Here is a 25,210-nt window from a genome sequence, read left to right on the forward strand (position 1 = left end):
AATTGCAGAAAATGCGATTTTTTACTTAAGAATATGAAGATAATTAATAATAGAGGCAGAAATGATAAAATACAAACTGAGGGCAAAATCAGTTGAAAGTTCTGGAAAGGTGGAAATTTAAAATTATGACTTGTTAACGTTTTATTTTCATTTTATATTATGTAATTTTAAGAAAATGTGAAATATGCATATTTTACAAATAGAATTGTTTTTTGATTGATCATTCTCCAATATTTTATTTTTATTGAAATTTCATTATAAAATTAAATTTTTTTACATAAATGATATTTGGAAAAGGAATTATATGCAAATTTATATTTGTATCCAAAATGATGTGGGTTCTCTCAAATAGTTAAAATGGGTTGAAATGTAAATGGGTTAAATATAATGGGTAAATGGGGCCTCTCAAAAAATGGGTTAAAAGTAAAATTTATTTTGCGGATCTTTATTTTACCGACCATTCTATTTGGTCCAAATTATCCATACATAAACTATGCTCAAATATTTAGAAAATATTAAGATTGGATTTTAATTTGCAAAAATCAGATCATTAGATTTAAGGTTATTCAACTGTTATATTTTTTTACTTTTCTCACTGAATAAGATTTTTTCTCTGCACATTCTTTAATTAAGCTATTTTTAATTTCCAAGTTGTTACAGTGCGTTTTATTTGTATTATGTTTAATTTATATTCATTAACTTCCTTGTTTATATTATTCATGTTATTTTCCATGATCCTGAATGTATTGAATGTTGTTTTTTCGGTGAATTTATGAGAAAATTTATGAAATTATGAAAAAATTTATGAGGTAGTTTTCGATGGTTCCTTCGTTAAATAAAATAAATTTTTTATGCATATAATATGTTATTTTTATTACTGTCATAGGCTCCTAACATTAATATATAGCTGTTTTAAGCTTTGTCAAATTCTAGCCAACTGATTACGACAAAGGCTAAACATGTCAAAATAGAGAAAAGTCTTTTCTAAAGTAACTGACGTTTTTAATACAACTTTTTACTATTCGAAAGTCATCACTGCTTCATTTGGTATGATGTAAGTTTGCACAAAAATTAAGAATCATGGATTTAAATGATTCAGACTGCGGTGGAAAAATCCTGCCCAAGTGGCAAGCTTTTCTTTGTAAGAAAAGTAAAAAAATTTTTTTGAATATTTTTCCGTTTTAACGTCTAATTAATATCTTTCATTAAGGTAGCATAAATAGTTCAACATTAAAGCTTTTCTTTGATTTTCAGACACTCAAGAAATATTTCGCGAAAGAGCTTTGAAAAATATCCTTAATTACTTGGTTATTATGTCAACATTCGAAATTGAATATAATTTTTTTTGTCGTATGCCTGTTTAGGCAGTGGGGGTGCGATTGTTCCTGTTTTTCAGTGGCGCCATCTACGGCCAGGAATTCAACTTCGGTTACGCCATTCACACAACCACAACCCGTTTATAGGGCGGGTCACATTCACACACATTCACACACAAAGGAGAAAGGACATAGAACACACACAGACAGAAAGAAACATCCATGCCTTGCTCGGGATTCGAACCCATGACCTTTCTTCTGATGCAAGGACAGTTCCCTACCCCCTACACTGGCCGGTCGGCCATTGAATATAATTATTTTCTTTATATAAGGCCTAATTCTTTGTTTTCGAAGCAACTTGAATTATACATTAGTGGTTGTAAAACTTGACAATTTTGTTTTTCTTTTCAGGTGTCGTATGCCCGTCCGAGCAGCGAAGCCATAAAGGGTGCCAATCTGTACGTGAGTGGCCTACCAAAGGCCTTCACCCAGCAGGACCTAGAGGCTCAGTTCTCCCCCTTCGGGCGCATTATCACCTCCAGAATTCTATGCGACAACATCACAGGTAATAGTGGCGGTCAGTAATATCTTTTACATTCTATATCATCAACAATCTTAACAAACTTTTTACGCTGTACAAAGTTCGACAGGCTTGGAAAAATAAACGTAGTTATTCAAACTTCTAATTAATATCTCTAGATTATCTACAAAAAACACAGCTATCTAACCATAGTCTTTATCAAATGGTGCATTGAAAGAAATGTTGCTCTAACTTATTTTAATTAATGAAATTTAAAATTAATTAAAAATGATTTAATGTTTAATTCTTTTGAATCGTTACTAGTCTGAAAAGAGTGTAATTCCGCAGGTCATAGTGGTTTGGAAGAAAATAATGTTCCAAGGCCTTTTAGAAGTACCAATAACAACTTTCCACAAAACTTTGCTGTCATAACTTATGATCCTTTTTTTAAAGATTATTCTCAAGCCATCAAAAGAAATGTAGTTTTAACTTAAAAAAATATCGATATTTGATTTTGATTCAAAAAAATTTAATACTTAGTTATTTAGAGCCATTCTAAGTGTGAGTGCATTATTCAGACTTTGAATGCAGCATTAGGCACACATAATGTTGGAAACTTTATACCTATCCGAACTATCAAATTACAAATTGTCATAAAATTTTGCAACTGTGACACGAATTGTTTTCTAATATTTTAATCCTTTTATTCATAGATCGTCATCAGACAGTCATAAAAATCAATCCAAGTCAGAATAAAATGCAATTCTATAAATCGCGAAGATTAAAAAGATAGTATTCTAAGTCTTAGATCTTTTTAGAATTATCAAAAAATTATATTGATCTTAAAATCACAACTGTAACTTAAAATTTTGTGTTTTTTGTAAGTTTATAAACATTTATTTTTGTGTATAGTTTTGTATTGTGGTGTATATTTTTATTCATTTGATAGCAGTTATGATATTTATATCCTTTTTTGTTGTTGCTGTTGTTGAATAAAGCGAAATAATTGTGTTTTTAGAAGAATAGAATGATTTCCAAAATTATTTAAAATGTTTTGCTTATGTTTTAATACTTTTTAGAGTTCTTATGCATGATGATTTGGTTATTTATAATTTTTTTTTTAAATTATGAAGTGAAATTTCACTTTAAAGAAACCTATTATAGTTACCTAAATAACTCCGCGTTACTCAAATATTCGTTTTTGCTGGTTTCGCTTTACTTTGTCCATAGTTTGATGCTTAAGAAAATAATGTGCTTAATGAGTAAGGAAAAAAAGTAAAAATAATTATAAGACGCTCAAATTAATAACAATAGCACAAGTTAAACGTTTAAAAAAAGTAATGAGAAACTTTAATCAAGCTCTTAGGGAAATGAACTAATAAATAGGATGCGTTTAATACTTTTATTTGATTAATAGTCTTGTTAGTGTAAAAGAAGTCTGTTTTTTTTCTTATTTGTAAAAAAAGTTTTTTCTTATCTTTATTTGTTGAAATGGAATAAATTGGACTGAATACTGGATAATACTGTATCAAAATAAATCGTTTACATATTTATTTGTTGATGAAGACTGGTTAAGATTCTTATAAAGTAAGTAATAATGTTGATGTTTACATAAAATCTAATAACGATAATAATAATAATCAGAGATTGAACTTCAGTTTTAACGCGTTTAAAATATTAAAAGGATGCAAGTTATAAAACTATGCTTTAGTTTGTTAATTAAAGAAAAAGTCAAATATGATAGTTATAAAGGAAATAACTTGACTGCATTTTTCAAGTGAAAAAAAAAGTGTTATTTTGCTGCCTTATATTCGAAATATGTGTTTGTGTGGGTAGGAGGGGGTGTCCCGTGGTAATAAGAAGTTTATTACGAAGCTGATGTGCATTGCGCTTAAAAACGTATTCGATATTTTACTCTGAATTGAAATATTTTTCCTACAATATATATATATATAATTAATAATAGAGGCAGAAATGATAAAATACAAACTGAGGGCAAAATCAGTTGANCTGACAAAATTGGATATATATATATATATATATAATAGGAAAAATGGTTATTGATAATGCTCGCGATATTATCATATCCGATATTTACCGTTGCCGATAACAAACGTGATTAAATGGTATGGTATTGTAATTAAATAAATATGCAATAATTATCCATATAGATGAATCTATCTATCGATAAAATATCGTAATCGCAATATTTTGAAATATTTAAATTTTGCGATATATTGCCAAGATTTAACTGGTAATGACTATGTCTTTGCGGTGACTTCACGTGCACCAGAAATTAAATGATTGAAGCCAGTCTCATCTTTTTGAAATCACTGATGAAGTATTCTTTCTTTCTTTTTTGTAGGTCTCTCTAAAGGTGTAGGTTTTGTCCGGTTCGACCAAAGGATGGAAGCTGAACGTGCCATAAAACATCTGAACAACACAATACCAGAGGGTGCTACTGATCCCATCACCGTTAAGTTTGCCAACAACCCGAGCAACAATGTTAAGGCCCTGGCGCCCTTGGCTGCTTACCTATCTCCACAGCGTAGGTTTCCAGGGCCCATACACCACCCTGCTAACCGCTTCAGGTATATACCTGTGACTCCTGCCGTTTCGTCAAGGTACGAGGGCTCCGTCAATCTTCATCCATAAACGGACACAAGAAGTCGGCCATATTGGTTTTTGCTTCCTTCAACTCACAACGGTCGATTCCTTTTTATCAAAGGTTTTATTTAATTATATTTACCACAGCCTTTATTTATTTCAGTTTAGTTTTTGGTTTCTGTTTTTATGAACTGAAATTTTATTGGCTGCTGCTCCTTTTTCTATCGTTTGGTTTCGTTTCGATCGTTCCTTTTTTTTTTTTTTTTTACTTTTTGGTTAGCTTTTATTGCTCCGCTGGTTTTTTGGTGCTTTTTCCCTTATACATTTTTAAGAATATATTAATTAGTTTAATATTTTTCGGTAGCTTATGCTAACTTTTTCTTCTTCTTGAGTTTAAGAATGTTTTAAATATTTCCTTACCAAAATTGAATTGTAAATTTATGGCAAAAAATAAGAATGAATAAAGTGTTTTTTAAGTAAACAAAAGAGTTTACTTTTATGGTTAGCAATTTTGAAAAATATGTATATGCTATGTGAATAAAATAAAAATGATTAAAGTGATATTTACTTAAAAATTGGATAATATCAAAGTGAAATAAGTCATATTTTTTTCAAAGAGAAAATGACTAAAGAGAATAAAGTGATATTTTATCAAAGCAAATAAAATAAAAATCTATAAAATGATTTTTTAAAAATGAATAAAATGATAGTTATTAATTAACAATAAAAGTATTTTTTTTGATTGAAGATGGAAGAAAATTAATTCAAAAAGTGTGCTTTTCAAATTTATATAAATACACGCAGTTTTATTAAATAATTATTTATCAACTAAAATTTGTAATATTGAGACTTAACCTTCATGAATTATGTTTTTCATTTAAAAGTTTGGTATATCTTTACTTTATTTGTAATATTAAGATAATTTAACTGATAAATAACACGATTTATTGTTTTCGAAAGATAAGAAAATAGACTTGCATTCGTAAGTAAAGATAAATTTATTTGTTGCATTTATTAAAAACAACTGTAAGAAAAAATTACGAATAGTTATCGATATTATTTTCAAAATAATTAATTATAACATTAATATATATTTATAATAGTTTAATTTTTATTTCCACAATAACTTGAATTTTGCTTTTATAGTTTAAATAAAATAAAAAAAGCTGCTCAAATATATTGTATAACTTTATAGAATTGCTGTTAAAATAAATTTTAAAATATAAAAATGTAATTAAAAGTATGTCAAATTTTTGCATGCATAGCATTTTTTTTTTGGAATCGTACCTTTATAAATTTTAAATTAATTATTTTAAATGGTTTTACATGTGTTGAAATTTCTTCTTTGCGCTTTAAATCTGAAAGAATGTTACGTACTATTTTATTAGAATAAAATTTATAAAAAAATGTCTTTTCTTATTTCAATACTTCGAACTACTAATAGCTTACAGTTCTTATTATTGATAGGGTTCTCGAAAGATAAGAACAATGATTTATTTTACGAAAATATCATCTGTATATTTATTAAAGTTTTCAGCGCTGTTACATTACCGAACGATGCTACATTACAAATTTTTTTATCTTTAATTTATTTTTTTTATTTTTTATCAATGAATGAAAACTGTAGAAAAAGGTGTGTTATTATTCAGACTTCTAATTAGGATTTTTTCATAATGACCACCCTTAATCTATATTTTTAGAAACCTTATCATTTATGAAGTAAAAGAACGTTTACGCATTAGGGGTTGTTAAATAATAACTAAGCGAGAAGATACAACAATGTTATCGAAATCTAACAAGTAATTATGAAAGTAGGTAAGCTTAAAAAACATCGAAACCCTTTTTGATTGCTGATTGAAACCTGAAGATATCTAATACTCTCTCCTCAGTTTTCTCAAGCAATCAAAAATCCTTTGCTGTTTTATTCCCACCTTACTCAGTAGTGCTTCATAATTTGTCTTTGTCTCGCTTAAATATTATTCTGTGGCCTCTATTGTGTGTATTTTTTCATTTTAATTTCGACAAGGATTATAAAACTATTTATAAATGGCAGTTATTACAGAATACTCTGCATACAGCTAAATTTTTTCACGCAAGATATATTTAAATTAGCGAAAAAAAACTGAAAATTTTTATTGTGCTTAAATTATAACCATAATTGAACTTGGAAAAATCTAATGCATATTTAATATCCGTTTTGTTATTTTCATCTTAGCATTTTAATTGAAAAATGAAAGTAATTACTTCAAAAAGTGTGAATACAGATTATAATAAAAGACAAATTCAATAAAAAATAGGACTATTTTTGATTCATTCAAAAATTTGATTTTAAATTTATGATTTACAAAATTTTAAGGGATTCGTATAAAGCAGGAATATTACTAATGGTTTTATCAGAATTCCGTTTCAATTGTGCGAAAATATTTTTTCATTTAATGGTCAGGATTCATACTTTCTTTCTAAGTTCTATAACAGACCCATATTTTTTTCGGAACTATTATGATTTTATTTTGTTGTTTTTGGAATTCTGTTATCATTGGTTCAGCTGTTTAAGCACTTAAGTTTTGCACTGAATGTCCACAACAAAGGAATCTTTAGCTCTGAATTATATTTTGTTCAATATTGGAAACGTTTTCATAGTTTTGGACACGAAACGACCAAAGTAAATCTTTCCAACTTTTTATGATATCTATGTTTTATTCAGTACTATATTTTATTTCAGTAATTTAGGGATTTTATTTATTTTCTTCATGCTGTGTTGGAACATAATTTTAAGGGGTATCACTGTGAATTTTTTATTTAAGAAAGAAATTGATCTTTCATTGAAATTTTTACATACATAAAATAAAATTTTCATCCCGAATTTGGGCTCATTTTACATGAAAAATAAAATTTTCATTCCGAATTTGGGCTCATTTAACATGAAATTAAGGGCGTTTTACGAAGACTCAAATTTTTAAGGTATCAGAAGCATTTCGCATTGGTGCCACCCTTATAAGGCTCCAAACGCATTGCGAAATTGGCAGAACTTCATTAGACGTCAGGGATATTTTGAATTGGCTCAAGTTTTATAAGGCATCAAGGGCATTTCGCATTGGTGCCACCTTAATAAGGCTCCAAACGCATTGTTAAATTGGCAGAACTTCATTAGACGTCAGGGACATTTTTAATTGGCTCAAGTTTTATAAGGCGTCAAGGGCATTTCCAATTGGTGCAACCCTAATAAGGCTCCAAACGCATTGCGAAATTGGTAAAACTTAATTAGACGTTGGAGACATTTTACATTGTCTGAAATTTTATATGTCATCCGAGGCATTTTACATTGAAGTAAACTTCATAAAACTCCCTAAATATTTTGAGATTAACGGAACTTTTTTGACTCCAAGGGCATTTTACATTGTTTCAAATTTTATAAAGCACCAGGGCATTTCACATTAGTTTTAACTTAATAAGACTCCAGAAACATTTTAAAATTGGTAAAATTTTATAAGCTAATTAATTAACTTTAATGCTTTATTAGTTAATCAACTTTATTGATTAATTACTTAACTTATAAATCTTGAGTTTTCAAGAATATAAATAATCAAACTATAGGTGTGTGGTAATCACTGCCCTAAATGTGTATTTTTGGAATCCGTGACAAAATTGCGATAAAAAAATATTCTCACTACAGTTTTCAAAACAATATTTAAGCGAGCTCAATACAATCAATTGAACTACTAGTTATGTTAGTTGGAGGGAAACATCAATACCAGTTTAATTGCCTGATGCAACTTTGAACAACTTATAAATATTTTATACAAAAATCAAAACAAAAAAAAACAACCCTTTTTTTTAAACATTCACAGTGTTTTTTCCCTTGATGTTTTCCTTTAGGAGCATTTATTTTGTTTCTTATTTGACATTCTGAATATCATATTTTTATTAAAACAATTCTTTCTTTGAATAATCTTCTTTATAGTGGCATGTTTTTTTTACTCTTTTTTTTTATATCTTGGTTAAACTTTAGCCTTGTTTTACCTAATCAGGTATAATTTCATTTCCATACATAACTTCTTCGTTCGCCACTCTTTATATTTTCTCTTGCATTTCCTTATTTTATTGGTTTTATTACCGTAGGTTTTATTGGTTTTATTACCGTTTATGGATGAGGTATAGTATTTTAATTTTGGAGACGGAACCTGAAAACGTTTTCAAATTATTTTAAGTGCATGGATTTTATTTCTTTTGCAGTCAAAAATTAAACCTGTGTGTTTTTTTGCATTTTTATTATTATATTTTATTCATTTCGTTTTTTAAAAGTTTAATTTGGGGTTTATTCCAGAAATGAAAATTTAACCATTCGATATTTGGATTGTAATTTTTTGAGTAATCGCGGCTGTTTTAAACTTTATTCCATATTGTTGAGCATTATTTTATGAATTTAATGCTTAGAAAAATAATGACAGATAATGATAGATTCAAAATAACAGATAAGACTAAATTATTCTCCTTTATACAATTTTCAAACAAGTTTAGTTTTTTGACTGCAATGTAAAAATATTTTGTAATTTTTAATTAATTTATAAATTTGTATTTAAATTTCTTCTACATGTACATATTTTAAAATAGAAGTTCTATTGGTACTTTGATCTTTTTATGTTTGTTTTCTTTATGTTTATGTCTATATTCTTTTTAAAAGGAAGTTATTAGGTCGACAAAATTAAACAAAATTTTGATGCATTGAAAATTATCCTGAAATCTTGCACCCCTTTTAGATCATACGAAGTGCCTTAAATGCATTTATAGATCTTAAGATGGAGCAAGGAAACTATTTGAAATGTTTTTCGCCCATGATACTGATTCTTTTTCTTTTCATAAATGTTTTCTAGTCTGTAGGGATACAAGAAAAAAAATGTGTTGTTTACAACATCTTAGTTATGGACAGATGCTTTATTAAATGTTTTGAACGATGTTATGAAAGCGTAATGATATGAAGTAAATTTGTGAAATGCATTATTCAGCCCAAAAAAGTGCTACTGTTTTTCATAATAATATCGTCCCAATTTCATTTTAATACTTTTACTGTCAGGAACATGTTTCTAAGAAATAAAGTAGGTGTTTTTATTTGAAAATTTTGAAATACTGTTTACGTAATCATAACCGTGAAAGCTGAAAAATCGTGACATTCTTGAGCATATAACACATTTATAAAAACTTTTTTTTTCCTTTTCCCCAGGACAGTATACTCACCAAAGTTTTATTTGATGGCCCTAGTTGCTTTATGATTATTTTGTATGTCTTTAACATTGCATGGATTCAATTCATTATTACATTGCGCATTTTCAGAACATTAACTAACAATATTTTTAGTTATCGAGTATTTCTGAAATTAGGCATCAATTTATTTTTGTATAATTTTTATGTTGTAAATACCCTTTATGAATATTTCAACAAAAATAACTGAATTTCAAAAAAGAAGAAAGAAAGAAAGCTTTACAGTGGAATTGCTGTGAAGAGTTATATAAATTGAGGGAATTACATGTTGATGTTGCTGTGAGATTATGTTCTTGAATTTGATATCCTATCGATGGTATTCTTTCCTTCTTGACTATCTGTAGATAAAGATATCACAAACTCACATTTAAATTTGTAATAAAAAATTGAACCATTGCAGGAGTGGCTCCAGGATTACCCCAACAGGAGGGCCGAGCATTCCCGGAGGGTAGGCACAATCGAGATTTATATATTTATTTTATTTTTTATCGATTAAACTGTAATTTTTTTATACTGAGTTTAATTTGCTAATTTTGTCCGGTAAGATGGCATGATCGAAAAGCAGTTCCCTTTAAGCAGTTTTTGTAGTATTAAACCTACATATTTTCTAATTAAAAACTGGAGCAACTTTGCTAATTATTAACCTATGTTAGCAGCAAAAATGTTTTTTTTTCTTCTGGAAACCATAGTATCATTTGTTAAGTGTGAGGTTCGTTTCTAACAGTAAAATTAAATTTTGTGATCATTTATCTACGCACTTTAAATAAAACGAGTGAGTCTTATTTCTTTTAATAATATGTGTTGCATGTAATGATGTGCTGTATAATTTATTTCTGATAAATGAAGGATATAAAAGATGCAGTTTTGTCAGATTGAAATCTGTATATTTTTTAACAGTACAATCTGTAAGGTAAAAAAAAAATTTTGTTTAAGTAAATGTTTGGTGAAATAATGTTTCAGTAATCTCCCCAATGGTTTTTTAACTTACGAAAAATCTTGCTTATTTATTCATTTTACTTTCTTCTGATATTATTATTCTTTTACAGAAAGTGATTAAGACTTTCGTTCCTGTGGCTATTTTGGAAAAAGCCTATATTATCGAAAAGTAGTTAGCCAAAAACTTAGTTCGTAATCTATAAATGAACTAAAATATAAAAAAACCACTTCATTTTTGTTTTTGAAACTATATTTATAATTTTATGACAGTACTATGAGATTCAATTTAAAATGTAACTTCTCAATTTTGAGAAATCCTTTGATGAAACTGAAATAATTAAGATGTATTCATTTATCACAAACTTATAGCGATTTTTTTCAAATTATTCAGTTTTATGTCAATCATTTTATTGAAACTGACCACGTGAGAGGGCACATAGGTCTAACATCTTAAGTACAATGTTGTTTTATTGTTAAAATAATCGGACTCAAATAGATTCAATAAAAGTTTTTTTGGTCTAACATTTTAAAACACTTTCCTTTTTTTTAAATAGATATTACAACTTTATATAAATGCAACATCACTTAAAAAACGCAACAAATAATAACAGTCTATTGCTAATAATTTCTTTTTTACTTTTCTAAACTTCATAAAAATTGCACCAAAATATTACTTAATAAATTTTCGCCATTTATGATATATTTTATTGTATGCACTTAATTAAAAATTCCGGTTCACAGCAAATATCACTTTTCACTGCACTTGTCTTAAGTATTTTCTAATCTGCCTGATATTTTTAGACAATAATGCAATCAGCCTATATGATTACAAGGAAAAATGCGAAATATTACTCATTTTGACTGAATTAGCCTCGGTTTATTGCAATGAATCTTTAATAAGGCTATTTACACGAGTCGTGCTTATAGCGTACTGTTCAAAATAAATCAGACTCATTAAATAATTTTTTTCTAATTAGCCTAAAAACTTTCAAACCCATCGCAATCAACCTTAAAAAAAAGTATCAGGCAGACTAGAAAATACTGCGACATATGCGTATTATTTTCCCGAATGAAGTAAAGATTTTTCTTTTTCATTCTTTAGGTATTCTCCTCTCGCTGGGGATCTTTTAGCCAATCCGCTATTGGCTGGCACTGCCATTAATGGCTCAGGTTGGTGCATTTTTGTCTACAACCTGGCTCCAGATACGGAGGAGAATCTCTTGTGGCAACTCTTCGGCCCTTTCGGTGCTGTACAGAGTGTCAAGGTCATCAGGGATCTTCAGACAAACAAGTGCAAAGGTTTCGGGTTCGTCACCATGACTAACTACGATGAAGCACTCGTGGCCATACAAAGCCTCAATGGATACACCTTGGGAAACCGCGTACTTCAAGTTTCCTTCAAGACAAATAAGTGCAAATCATAAACTTTCAATCGAGGTTTCATTGTAATGTTTAATGAAAGCGCTACCTCGACCACAACATAACTTAAAAAAAATTTAACTTTTCTTTAATTTCCTTAAGTTTTTATTCGAAACAATCTGAAAGAAAATTTAATGCGAAACAAAGGGGAAAAAAAATCAGATTTCTTTACCATTTTAACTGCAGAAAATTCGCGGCTCTCATTTTATATTTTATAAAATAATTGAATTTTTCTCCTGAAATATCATTTCAATTGGAATTTCATTCGAAATTTATTAAACATGAATTTTATCATGTGGTAGATAAAATTAAAATGCGATTAATTTGAAAATAAATACGAAAAAGCTATCCTACTTTTAAAATAAAAAAAAATTCATTAATTAAATTGTACTAATTTCGTATTGGATTTTATGAACATGAAAATATAAAGACACTTTAAAAGATACTTCTCCTGAAATTTCGGTACCATAATTTCTTGATAATTATGGTAATTTGCAGTTTTATTTTTAAGAAAAATCAAGTTTTGCATTTTGTAATAATGCACACATTTTAGTTAAAATCTATTCTAGTCAAACAAATATTTTAAAATATTACACATTTAGTACCTTGTTGTTTTCAGATAATTCTGAAATCGTTTCTTAAATCTTAAATATTATCATCTCTGTATCAAGAATAATTTATTGAGAATCATTGTTCATATATTCCTGTAAATATTAATTTGTTAAAATGTTTTTATAAATTCTTATTTATTATTCTTAGAGCTTTCATACTGTGAATATTTATTTAATATTAGCATTGGATACATCATCGTATTTTTATTGTAAATTTTTATATATTTTATATAAAAAGAAGAAAATGTGATGATTATTTTTAAAACAAAACTTATGAATATTATTTATTCCAGTTTTCAAAAATTTACTTTGTTCATTTTATGGTTTTATATTGGTTTAAAATTAATTCGAATATTATGTCTAGTCATAAATGGCTTGTTCCTTATTATTTTTCAAACCTATTTAATTTTTAAGCTTTGTTTTCTTTTAATATTATGATTTGTTTTCTTCTAAGTTATGATTTGTTTTCTCCTAAGTTATGATTTGTTTTCTCCTAAGTTATGATTTGTTTTCTTTACAACGTTTTGCATGATTGTGTTTTGTTTTCAATGTAATTGAACGAAATTAAATTTTTGCTTATTTTCTTTGAGTTAGTTATTTTTGTGTTTGAATTTTTATATTTTATTTCAAAACATTTTATTTTTATGCATGGTGTTTTAAGTTTGCATGCGTTTCATAACCTGATAATACCCTAAGAAATTATTATTAACTGATTACTTTAGGATTTTAATCGATGTGATGAACAATAATTCCTTTTATGATTGTTTATACATTTGATAATGTGAAAATTTTAAGAATATAATTATGTCATTTATTATGTGAAATTTAATTATAAGACATATTTATTTTTATCTTGCATTATTTTGTAAAAATTATTGAAAAAGGAAAAGAAATATTACCAACTGCATAGTTAAACTAATAAATACTACATGAATATAAAACAAAAAAGACTTAAAACTAATTTTTGAAATTTAAGACCTATCGAAATTTTTAAAAGAATATTCTCTAACATAATTTATTCATTGATAGTACAAAAATTTAAAAATAATTATTAATCAATTTGGATATGTTAAAGCGTGTTTATTAAAGGCTAATAAACATTTGAAATTTCATAAAATTTAAATTGAAAGTTGTAATTTGGGATAATTTCAGGAGAAGCACTTAGCAAGAGTCGTAAAATTAAATCTGAAACATTAAAATTACCTAGTGGAAGTGTTTCATTAAAATAAAATAGTTACTAATTTGACATAAAAAAAAATTCAATTATTAAACTTTTCTGATGTGACTTGACTTAATGGAATACTTTGATATATAACTACAAACCTGGCGATTTGCGAATAGCGAATGTTCAGCGGAAAAAATGATAAATTCAATAATTTCATTTATGAATAACCAATCAATTTTATATGACAATTGACTGATCTTCCATTGTTTTGAAAGATTTAATGTGTATGAAGTACATACGTGTACTGTACTTTATAAGCTCTCATAACTGGTCACATGTCTGTTGTTTCAAACAAAAGGCTTATGATGCGCGCTTTATAAATTGTTTTGAGGATTCGGGTATTGCTTGAGGTTTACACTTGAATGTACTTCACTTGAATTAATAACATTCATGTCTAATTAAGATATAACTCTTTTGTGAGTATTAACATCTGAATACTTTTGTACTCAGATTTACAACTACCGATTTGAAAATTACATAAATTTGTTTTAATCTTATTAAAGTGGACTGTTAGTTATTTAAAACCAAAAATAAATTGCGTATTGTTCTTAACACTAACTTACTGTTTCTTTAAAGTTTAGGGTTGCTACGCAACCCTCTGAAATATGATTATAAATAGTCCCTTCAAGTTTAAGTACTATTTGTATATTAAAAATTTTTTATACTTTTAACAGCCCTTTTCAATCGGGATTTTCATAAAAAAAATAGCTTGTCTTTTTTATATTTACCATTGCAAAATCGGATTAATGCATCCATTACCGTGAAATTTATTAAATCAAGTGTGGCACGTATTGAAGATAGTATATATATAACTAAATATGTATTTGAAAATTGTACATATGCGGGTCGTACCAATCGAAAACATTTTTGATACAAGGTAGTGTTTCATGTCCTATCCACTGTGAAGTCAAAGGGATTTGAATAGTAGTAGTTCTAAAACAGTCGTTCAAAATATGCATTTGTCTCCATGTTTTTCTCTGACTATGAAGATTTCAGGTATTTCGCAATCTGGACATCGTATTTACTTCCATCGCTGCTCATTACCAAGTCTGAAGCCGAACGAAATTAATATACTTTTCATACTAAACATAGTAATTACTCAATAACAAAGATTAAATTATATTTTATGGCTAATGTGACGTTAAAGATGTGGTGTACTTTAATTATTCTACACTGTAGATTAATTTGCAAAAGTAAACGCAACGTTTTATTGAATTTTACAACCTTACTTATGCTGTTTCATGCAAATAAGGCTTAGTTGGCTGTTCACAGTATGCGATTTTGTTATTCGGAACTAACAAACCCGATTCTCGTACCTGACGATAATTTCCGCTACTGAAATTTGCGCGATTATGACGTCAAGTGCGTGGGCTTTGTTAATGATTTTGATGCTATTTTTAAGTTCGAATTTATCAGAAAGTAAATCATAATAAATCGATGATAAAAGACGAATTTATTTCACGTAAATCTTTATAACGTTACTAAGAAATGCGATTTATTCTAATTGCGAAATACTTGAAATGCCGTGTCTTTTAAAGTAGGAATTCCTGAAATGTGTTCTCTATCTGTGTGATTTTCCCTTTCTTATAGTTTTGCTACAAAGGAACATTTTTTGACATCCTTGCTGGTGCTCGGTCTATCAATTTCGCAGGTGCTTACAAAGAGAGTGTTTTTTTGTGTTAAAAAAAACACTACTTTCGCGATTTCTGCTAAACGTTTATGAGACTTTTTTCAGTACATAATTTGAAAAACTAAAAAAGTCAATTTTTATATGAACGAATCTCTCTCTATATATATTTAGAAATATATATATATAAATACATATATTATATATATTCTTGTTCGTATACATCACAATAACAATGATGATCGTTTATTAAGGATATTGTCATGACAATGCATTTTACACTGTAACCGTGTAGAATTTATCCTAGATGAAAAATTTAAATGGTTAATTTTTAATCGGTTAATTATTTTCTAATAATACATAAATAATTTTGAAATAAATCAGCTATAATCACATGTCATACTAATTATATTAGAAAAACTAGGGTTAAGATTATTCTCCATTCTATTTTAAATATTTAATAAGTTAATTTGAAACCTTTATTCATCTGAAAGTTGTCAGTATTTTTTTTATCTTGCTTAATAATTATTTAAAATTTGAATATGTGTGGAAATATAGTAGTTCCGAGCAGTAATAACGCAATAAATTTTTTTACCAATCATATTAAATTTTAACTAATTAAATGCGTCAGTGGTGGAGAAAATTCGGGAAAATAAAAGATCGATCAAATGATTCCTCTTTTAATAATGGCATGGAAAATAAACTAAAAGAGTCTCATCGCACTTAATTTTTAAGACTCTTCTAAAGTTAATGAAATAGAACTAAACTTTAAATAAGCATCGAACTAAACTTAAAAATTGATTGAATCTAAATTGATAAACTCAAGGGAAGAGATAGAGTGTTTCACATGTCGTTACACTGGGTTATTAAAATCATGTAACTAGACATTTTGATAAGCTATTATTCGATTAAAAGAACACTCAATTCAAAATTATTTCACCACCCTGCTTTGGTTATACTATTTAATATTATTCCCATAAAGTGGTTGACTTATATAAAGTTATATTCCACGGATTTTTATTCTTTGATTAATCGATGGGTTCAAAATTGTATTTTCTAATCTGCTTGTTCAAAATAAGCATTTTATTTTAAATCGGAATGCATAAAAAGTCACCACGAGTTGAACGCGCAGGGTATAGCCATAAAGGATATTGCACCAACGATTCTGAACTAATGTTCCTTGATGATTGCCTATTTCTTGCCCGTTGCCATTACTATATTACCAAATTAAAAATGTAAAATTGAAATTAACAATTTGTGATATTTCGTAAATTAATATTGTGCTATTTTAAATGGAAAATTACTTCTTTAAATCTTTATTTCCACTTCAGAAACATTCTAAATCCCATTCCTTTTTCATCTGGGATAGAAAATGACTGTCGATTTTTAAATTAACAGTTTTTTTTAAATGATGTCGGTCTAAGTACTACACCAAAATGTGATGATACTGGTCCCAGTTATGTAGTTTTGATATTTCGTTTCGAGCATATTTTGACGAAATAAAGAAGTGACGCCAACTTTCATAGGCAATAATATAATATTGTTATAAGAATGAGAACTTGCGGCTCAAACTTTTGTGAACTTACTCACGTGAAGGATAAGAAAAAGAACATAGAACTGCAATCCGAAATTTTGACTGCAATATAATTTTTTTTTGTGCTAGAAAATAGTTTGCTCAAAACACCGCCCTTAATCATACACTCTTTGAATCCTTGTCAAAAATGACTCTTTCAGTCGGATTTTCAAAGTGGGATTTGTAAATGATTAATTAATTGAGAAAACACATATACGCCTACGAAATTTCATTACTCAAATTCAATTAAAAGCACAATTGAAATGACTTTTTTTGTAAAGTTTTACGTCATATTTCGGAAAGCAGTCTCGATTCAGTTCTATGCGATAGTATAAACGATTGTAAGGAGCAATGATTGTCGTTAACCAGGTGAAAATTTCTAATCGATATCGATTCCATTTTAATATTCATTATTTTTTTTTTAGGCCTTGATCTCTCGATCAAATATTCAATTGCGAGCCCAAGCTATTGTAAATCCGTTGAAATTCATTTTTGGCAAAGATTCAGAAGATTGTACTGGTTCAGGGCGGTGTTTTGAGAACACTTTCATTGCTCCATAAATCATATTTAGAATGATTTTATCCATTAACTCGAAATAATTGTTGGAAAGATTTTATGAAAAATATGTTTTTCTAAACATTTTGGAATTTTCCGTGAAAGAAAAGTAGTCAGATTTTTATGTGAGCAAGAGGGAAGAACCTTTGTTTCAAAGATGTCGCAAATATGAGTCAGCAAGAAAGAGTCAGCAAAAGTCATTCCGCGGGAAGACAAAATTATTGTTATTGTTGTTCACAAACTCGTGTATCCGCACAGAAGTAGACTAGAAGCAAAAATGTTGACTAGTTATGTTTGGGCGATATGGAGGACTGATGGGGAAAAAAAATTAAGTGAGGAAGAAAACTTTTACACTGCACAAATGACAATTTTTTTTTAAATATATGAGTGGTTGCCACTTTATAAGTTGCAATCTTTTAATTTATATCCCCGCACTGCTTGTTTGAAGGACAAATGAAAAAAAAATTGTTACTTGGAAATGTGACTTATATCCCTAATTGTGAGGACTGATCTTTTTCTCACTTTGTCATGGGCATTACTAAAGAACGCAGCAGACTGGTTCAATCATATATATTTTAAAAGATGTCCCCTAAAGAAGTTACAATACTTTACTAATATTTCTGTATACTGGTGTTTCTGTATCGAAATTTACCAAACAACATTGTTTTCAATTCTTGTTCATTACTCTTCCTGCTTTAATTGCTGCTAATTTGCCTTTTAAATGGTTCTGGAGAATTCTTTCTTTCAAGTCATCTTTTCAGGGTGTATTAAAAAATGAAAACTCTTATGGCAATCGAGATTTAACTATAATTTTTTTTATTTAAATGACATTTATTGAGCATGATTTATCAATGCATACTGAAATATTTTACTCAATCCTCCGGAGTTTGAGGATAATTTATGAATCTTTTGCTAACTAGAGGATGTATAAGTTTAAGTCGAAATAGGTTTTTACTTTTTGAAGTTCGGGAATATCTATGCATTAGCAAAAACCTTTGTATTGCTCTGAAGTTTCAAACCAATGCATATTAAAATATTTATTGCAAAGAAATTATACACGTGCATTAAAGTATCGTCTTTGTATCTCCAGAGATTCAGGATCTATGCATATTAAAATAGTTATATTTTCCCGTAATAGGATGTTTTGAATTCGGAGTAGCATGACTGCTTCCTTAAAGTTTGGGGATGTTTGTATGCATATAATTCCATAGTGGATTATTCGACTGACCGTTGCCCATGACAAGAGTGAATCACATGGAACAATGTAACGCCGTGATCACACCAAGTTTTAGATCACAAACTCATTATAAAGTGCGAGCATTTTCTTATTTGACCTGAAGGTGCCCGAGTTTATTTTTTATTTTTCACGAATTGTTGAGAAAATTGGTTGATGTATGGAATTATTTGAGCTCTTAAGTTCGATACCTGCATTAACCTTACTTGGCTGTCAGTGTGGAACTGACCTTCTTTAACGATTGGTTAGCTGTAAATACCTCTTTGAAATCTACAAACCTTAGAGTTTTTGAGGAATTGTTTAGTATATAATCTGTTTTGTCCTAGAGATTCCCCTTAGAATTTTACTTCTCTTGCTCTTTACTCTACACTTTGTTTCTGAAAGCATTTTTCTAAATGTACGACATCTTTAGTGATTAACTAGGTTATCCCTTTTAGCTTCTTATCAGCACTTTGTGGTCTTATACATTCCATTTATGGATATTATACATTTATAACCTCTAGTCATTAATTATACATTATTTATTGACGATGGAAGAAGCAGGCTGGAATAGAAAGCATTTCGAAAGTTAATTTTTGGTTCAAATCAGATCTTACCCTGCTGGCTAAGCTTTTAATTTCTTATGAAGCTGGCTAGATTACTGATCTAAAAAAATCAGTTAAGTAATTTAGTTCTTATTCAACTGGTTTAGATTAAATTATTTATTTTTCAATTTCTTATTCAGCTGATTTCAGTGGGAACTATACAGCTGGCTCAAATTGTAATACTTCTCTGAAGCATATTCAAGCAGAAGTTTATTAGATTGGTAGTTGATTTTGATCTTGTGTCGTGGTTGATTTATAAAGTTACCCCGGTAACTAAATTTTCGAAAATGTTTTTGATAAACTTTTAAATTAATACTATTTTTATGTTAAATAAAATTTACCATTTTGATTCGAAATTCCAAAGATCCTTTTTTTTTCTTTAAAATTTTTATTATGAGCCTATCAGATGCTGTTTTGTTACAGCTAATTTATTACCAGAAAAATTTTCAATAAAACCACAGAAAATAATACAACTTTGCAATGCAATGAATTTGCAGACAATTTATTTCAAATCCTTCTCGGTATATCTTCTTCAATTCCATGCTAAATGTTTTCTATTGTTTTCAAACGAAATGGAATAAATCAGATCTTACCCTGCTGGCTAAGCTTTTAATTTCTTATGAAGCTGGCTGGATTACTGATCTAAAGAATCAGTTAAATAATTTAGATCAGTCAAATAATATATACTATAATTTAGTCTCTACAACAGTTTTGTTACTGGAATTTATTTCAATTTTTTTAAACAAGCTTTCAATTCCAACGTTGGTTCTGACATCTTATATTTAACTATATTTATTGTTATTTATTCCTACTATTCCATGTTTATATATTTATTTATTTATTCTGTATTACGGCAATCGCTCGAAATCATTTTGAAATAAAAAAAAAGTGGTTTACAAAACGTAGATGCTGTACTTATATACTATAAATATTAATCTATTGCTTTGGCTTAATTTTGAGAAGAAAAAAAAATTGTATTAACTTCGTAGCTATTTTAAGTCGGAGTTTTTCCAAGTTGCTATGTAATTTGTAAATGTTGTCTTGTTTACATTGACTCTGTGCCGTTTTAAATAATTTGTGCATGTGTAGGTATAATGAGTATATAGATATTGCTCTTTATTGTTATTTATTATGCTCACCTAGGAATCTCATTAGTGTGAAATTTAATCTAAGTATGTACTTAATTTATTACCTTTAATGTGATTGCGCATCTTTTTGAATATGTTATTAATAGATTTTCAAGCGGTAAACAACAACTTCTTATCAGATTCTATAACTTATCAAAGTGAATGATGATTTTCATGTGGAGGAAAAAAAAATTAGTTTTTCTTTTATTATAAATGTTAAACTATCATGCTAAACGAATAGTTAAATTGAAGATTATTCTTGAACTTAGAAAACTAGGATTGATTTGAAAGTTATGATTTCTCAGTAAGAAGTTGGTGTTTTTGAAGCTACGTTACACATTTATTTACACATTGCAGATTTTCAATGTTAGCCACATCAAGCAGTTTACTATGTATATTTGCTTATTTTATTTAAATGTATTTTTACTGCATAATTTTGGCTTGAAGGGTTTTGGCTTGATAAATAAACAAAAATAATAAATATAAGAAAGAGCTATCAATTTTGTTTTTTTTTTTTACAATTCTTTATTTTCGCATTGTTAGGAATTTTATGTAACTGTCGGGAGATTTCTTCGTTTTGCAAATTATTTTTTTTCTTGTTTATTTTAATGAAAACAAAATAATGTCGTGTGTCTGTAATCAGTTGTTTTTCAGCACGCTTATGTATGTGAAATTGTTATTTTTTGTCTTTTTGTTTTCTTCCTTAATTTAACTGGCTTGCATCACCCTTTTATATTTTGAAGCATTTTTATGCTAAAAAATTTGAGCAAAACAATAAATAAAAAGGAGTATTGGAAATAAAATTACAAAAGCATTATGTGTGCCGGGAAATTTTCGCCCGCTCTGGTCAGTGCTTGAAAGCCACAGTTAATTGATACTGTTGAAAGTGATAATAATTTAAATGGAAAAAAAAACTGCGTAGGGTGATTGTCTTGCAAATATTTGTACTTTTGCATGTTATAAAAGTCAATAAATTTCCGCCTATTGGAACAAAAAGGATGTGTTAATTTATTTTCTGATTACTCACATTTCAGCCAATGTTGGTAAATGAGTCGCTCAGAAGCCAATGCGGTTAAGTCCAAAACACAACAATTGAGAAAATTAATGTTTTTTGATACATTAGTTTTTAAAATTCTTGGTTTATTAATTTAATTAGAAATGTGTATAAAGTCTTTTTTCGAGGTGTAAACTCTGTAAAAAAACAAGATATGTACAGGATGTGTAAATAAAAACGCAAGTATTTATTGAAATAATGATAGCATCTTAAAAATTTTAGGACTTATACCTTTTGTCAGCTGAGAAAGAAAGAAATTTATGTCTACTAGTATAAACGAACTTTTATTTTCCTCAATCATCACTAGATACAGTGACTAATAGAAAATAAACTGTTGGATTATTTCAAAAATTGTTTTTTACTTCAAAACTAGAGTGGCACTTTTCTTTGTTTTAGGAAATGAAAATAAAATAAATAAATTAAAAAAAAATACCACATTTTAAAAAAATACTGCGAAAAATACCATACCCCTTTTTTTGGTGAAAAAAATACTACCGTAGTATTAAAAATACTACGTCTGGCAACCCTGAGTTACTATGAATTTCTTGTTTTTCAGTGTTACCAACAAATATCGAAAGAAGAATTTAATTTTTATTTCAAAGTTTATGTAAAAAAAGATTGATAAAAGGTTGACTTATTCACAATGGCTTCTGAAATTGTTATACAATATATTCAGAAGCTATTAAAAAAGGGCTCTCTAACCTAGAAAAAAGTAACCAACGAGTAAATCCTTTAATAACTAAGAAGATTATTATTTATTTCATCAAAATTTCCAAAAATCAGAAAATATCAAAAAATGGACTTAACCGTATTGGCTTCTGAGCGGCTCTATATCTATGTCTACATTTATGACGAAGGTATAGTTCATGTTTGTTTTTGACTTAAGAGATCAAGATAGATAGATAGAAAACAGAGAGAGAAGGAGAGAGCATCACACTGACATATTAAAAATAGAAAAGATAGACTTTGACATAACTCACTGTTATTCATATAAATTCAGTGGAATTTCTATTCGAAAATTCAAAATCTCAAAAAAAGAAAATTTTTAAAATAGATAATTTTTTTTTTAAAAAGAAGAAACTTTTGAATGGTATGACAATTTTTTCAAGCATACAAATGTACAGGGTGACACAAAATTATCTTTCTCATTTTGACTTACAATAAAATTTCTCATTTTGTCATCAGTACATATTTCAGAAACATATTCAGCTGTTTTGACAAATTTTTTTATTAAGTTCATAAGTCATTCAGCGAAATAAAAACTTTTCTTAGACTTTGACTGTTAAAATCGATTTGTTCCAATAGTGAGCCACATAGTTGTACATTTCACTGAAAAAGTATATAGGAAGAAAAAGACATACGTAGTGTTCTTTTGACTTATATGAATATTTATGCTTGAAATCGTGCAAAACTAAAACTTTGAAAAAGTTTCAAGGCATTAACCTGCTTGCTCCAAAATTGACCAGGTTAGAAATCAGCTTGAAACGAAGCATTAAAATCAGAAACAAAATCAATTCTTACATCTATGGTAACTTTTGTGTAATGCGACTCAAAATTTTGAGGCCTATTTCAAGAGCAACAGGAACAATTTGGAAAAATATCTGGATATTGATTTAAAAGTTGTGGTATTGACCCAATATGAATAACTCAAGTTTTTCCTCTCTCCTGGGATGAGTTTCAATTTTACTTTTGAATATACTGAAGTGCAGGGTTAAAAGGAAGCAAAGACCTAGTGAGAATAACTGAAGTTTGCCTTCTCGTCCGCAGTGAGTTTTAATTGCACTTTTGGATGTACTGAAGTGTAGGGGACAGAGGAGGCAAAGACTCAATACGAATGACTGAAGTTTGCCTCCTTTACCGGGGTGAGTTTTAAAGTATTTGGAGAAAATTATTGAAAATATTAGTGTTTCTTATCTTCCCTTAGTCCCTGCTCTACCTCGTATTCCGATTTGGAATAGCTGCTACAGTCATGAGCCAAAGCATTATGACCACCCCTACATTTTTCAATAAACTCGTCTCCGAGTCACAGTGGCTCAGAGGATAAAGCGTACGCCTACCTATGAGGTGACCCAGGTTCGAGTACAGGCGGCGACTAGATGATAAGAATTCGGGCGTAAAATACCTTCAATAGTAAGTGGATTAAAATCACCTTGCCGTTGGACAGTCCGTGGGAGCTTTTCCTGATTTTCCACTCCATGAATCGCAAATGTGGGATCGTTGCAAAGTCTTCCGCAGAGACTAGTTTGCAAAAAATCCTCCACAGAGGCTAGTTTGTCCAAATGCTTGATCCAGGAGATCCCCTGTCTTCTAGGTTGGGTTCAATAAAACAAGGAACATTGGTAGTCATATACTCGGAGTAAGATATGGGGTTCAACGCCGGTTACAAAATAAAATATTAAATGAACTCGTCTGAATAAAGTGCTGTTGGATAAGGTTGGAAACATTCATGTATTTACTTTTGAGAATGATGGCAAAGCATTTAAGCAAATTATTTAAAGAGCATACTGTAATGGTCCGAAGGCTCGGAACGAATATCGCCGGTAGTGCCCAACTGGAAGGCTGTTCACGATCTGCTGTTGTAAGTATTTATGCAAAGTGGATATACGGCGGTGAAACTATTAGTAGATGCCAAGGTATTGAAGATCAAACAACAGCATGTCGAAATGTCTCGACAGAGCAGGATCGCTGCTTAGATATTTGGTGCAACCTGTCACCAGCTATCTACCAAGAACTTGTAGCATTTATGCCAAGACGAGTTGCAGCTGTTTAAGCCTAAAGGTGACATAATGAGTCACTGAGTTTGTGGTCATAATGTTTAGGCTCTTCATTGTAGTTGAATAAACTGTAAAAACTGTGGTTTTATACCTCTCTGAAATTAGTGTCGAAAAACTCCAAAAATTGGATTTTCAATTTCATGAAAACACTAAGTATACAATTTAAAGGTTGTATTTAAATCTAAACACTAAGAATGGGGAATGCTTTAGAACTTTTAGAACTTAGAAGAATGGGGAAGTGCCATTTTTTTCACATTTTTATCACTTTTTTTTCCTTTGCGTAACATTTTGATTTGTTGCTCAAAATCTATAAGACTTAGAATCTTGAAATTAGGAAGGCATGTAGGAAAAAGTACAAGGTGTACGACGAGAAGTAAAAAGGTTTTAAATTAGACATAAAGTTCATGAAATATAATTTGTAGGAAAAATATTTTGTTTGATCAATATGTTGTCTGCTGAAAGGCATCTACGGGATTAAATTTAGCATGCTGCATGAACCATTTTTATTTATGAAAGCAAAGAAAATATTTCTTCGAAATTCTAATTTGTTGGTACGACTATTAATGTTTAACTACGTATCCTTGTAATTTTAAACCCAACACAGAAGACAAGGGAACTCCTGGATCAAGTATTTGGGGGAAATTTGTCTCCTTGGAGGACTTTTTGGTATGACTTAATAGTTATAACTTACTTAGTAATGACTTAATAGTATGACTTAATAGTTATTGTAAACGTAATAGAACATAAAATAACGGTTAGTGCTGTGATTCACTCGTGTTGCCACTTGTAAAT

At 28.8% G+C, this 25,210-nt stretch overlaps 1 protein-coding gene across 40 annotated transcripts in view; it reads left to right on the plus strand.

Annotated features, from left to right (window-relative positions):
* Positions 1-13,923, plus strand: part of LOC107436216 (ELAV-like protein 2) — a 61,312-nt gene extending 47,389 nt beyond the window's left edge. For 6 of the 40 annotated variants that reach the window (XM_016047840.4, XM_071183595.1, XM_071183592.1 and 3 more), the window contains exons 4-7: positions 1,728-1,893; positions 4,202-4,460; positions 10,100-10,147; positions 11,738-13,558. In XM_016047840.4, the coding sequence (XP_015903326.1) occupies positions 1,728-1,893; positions 4,202-4,460; positions 10,100-10,147; positions 11,738-12,059 (795 nt within the window). In that variant the 3' untranslated portion in view covers positions 12,060-13,558. Of the gene's footprint in view, positions 1-1,727; positions 1,894-4,201; positions 4,461-10,099; positions 10,148-11,737 lie in introns of all 40 variants that reach the window. The other 34 variants (XM_071183604.1, XM_071183607.1, XM_071183599.1 and 31 more) reach the window with 9 other exon arrangements.
* Positions 13,924-25,210: the final 11,287 nt, after the last annotated feature.

The sequence above is a fragment of the Parasteatoda tepidariorum genome, chromosome 7, assembly GCF_043381705.1.
Source record: "Parasteatoda tepidariorum isolate YZ-2023 chromosome 7, CAS_Ptep_4.0, whole genome shotgun sequence".
Classification (NCBI taxonomy): Eukaryota; Metazoa; Arthropoda; class Arachnida; order Araneae; family Theridiidae; genus Parasteatoda; species Parasteatoda tepidariorum.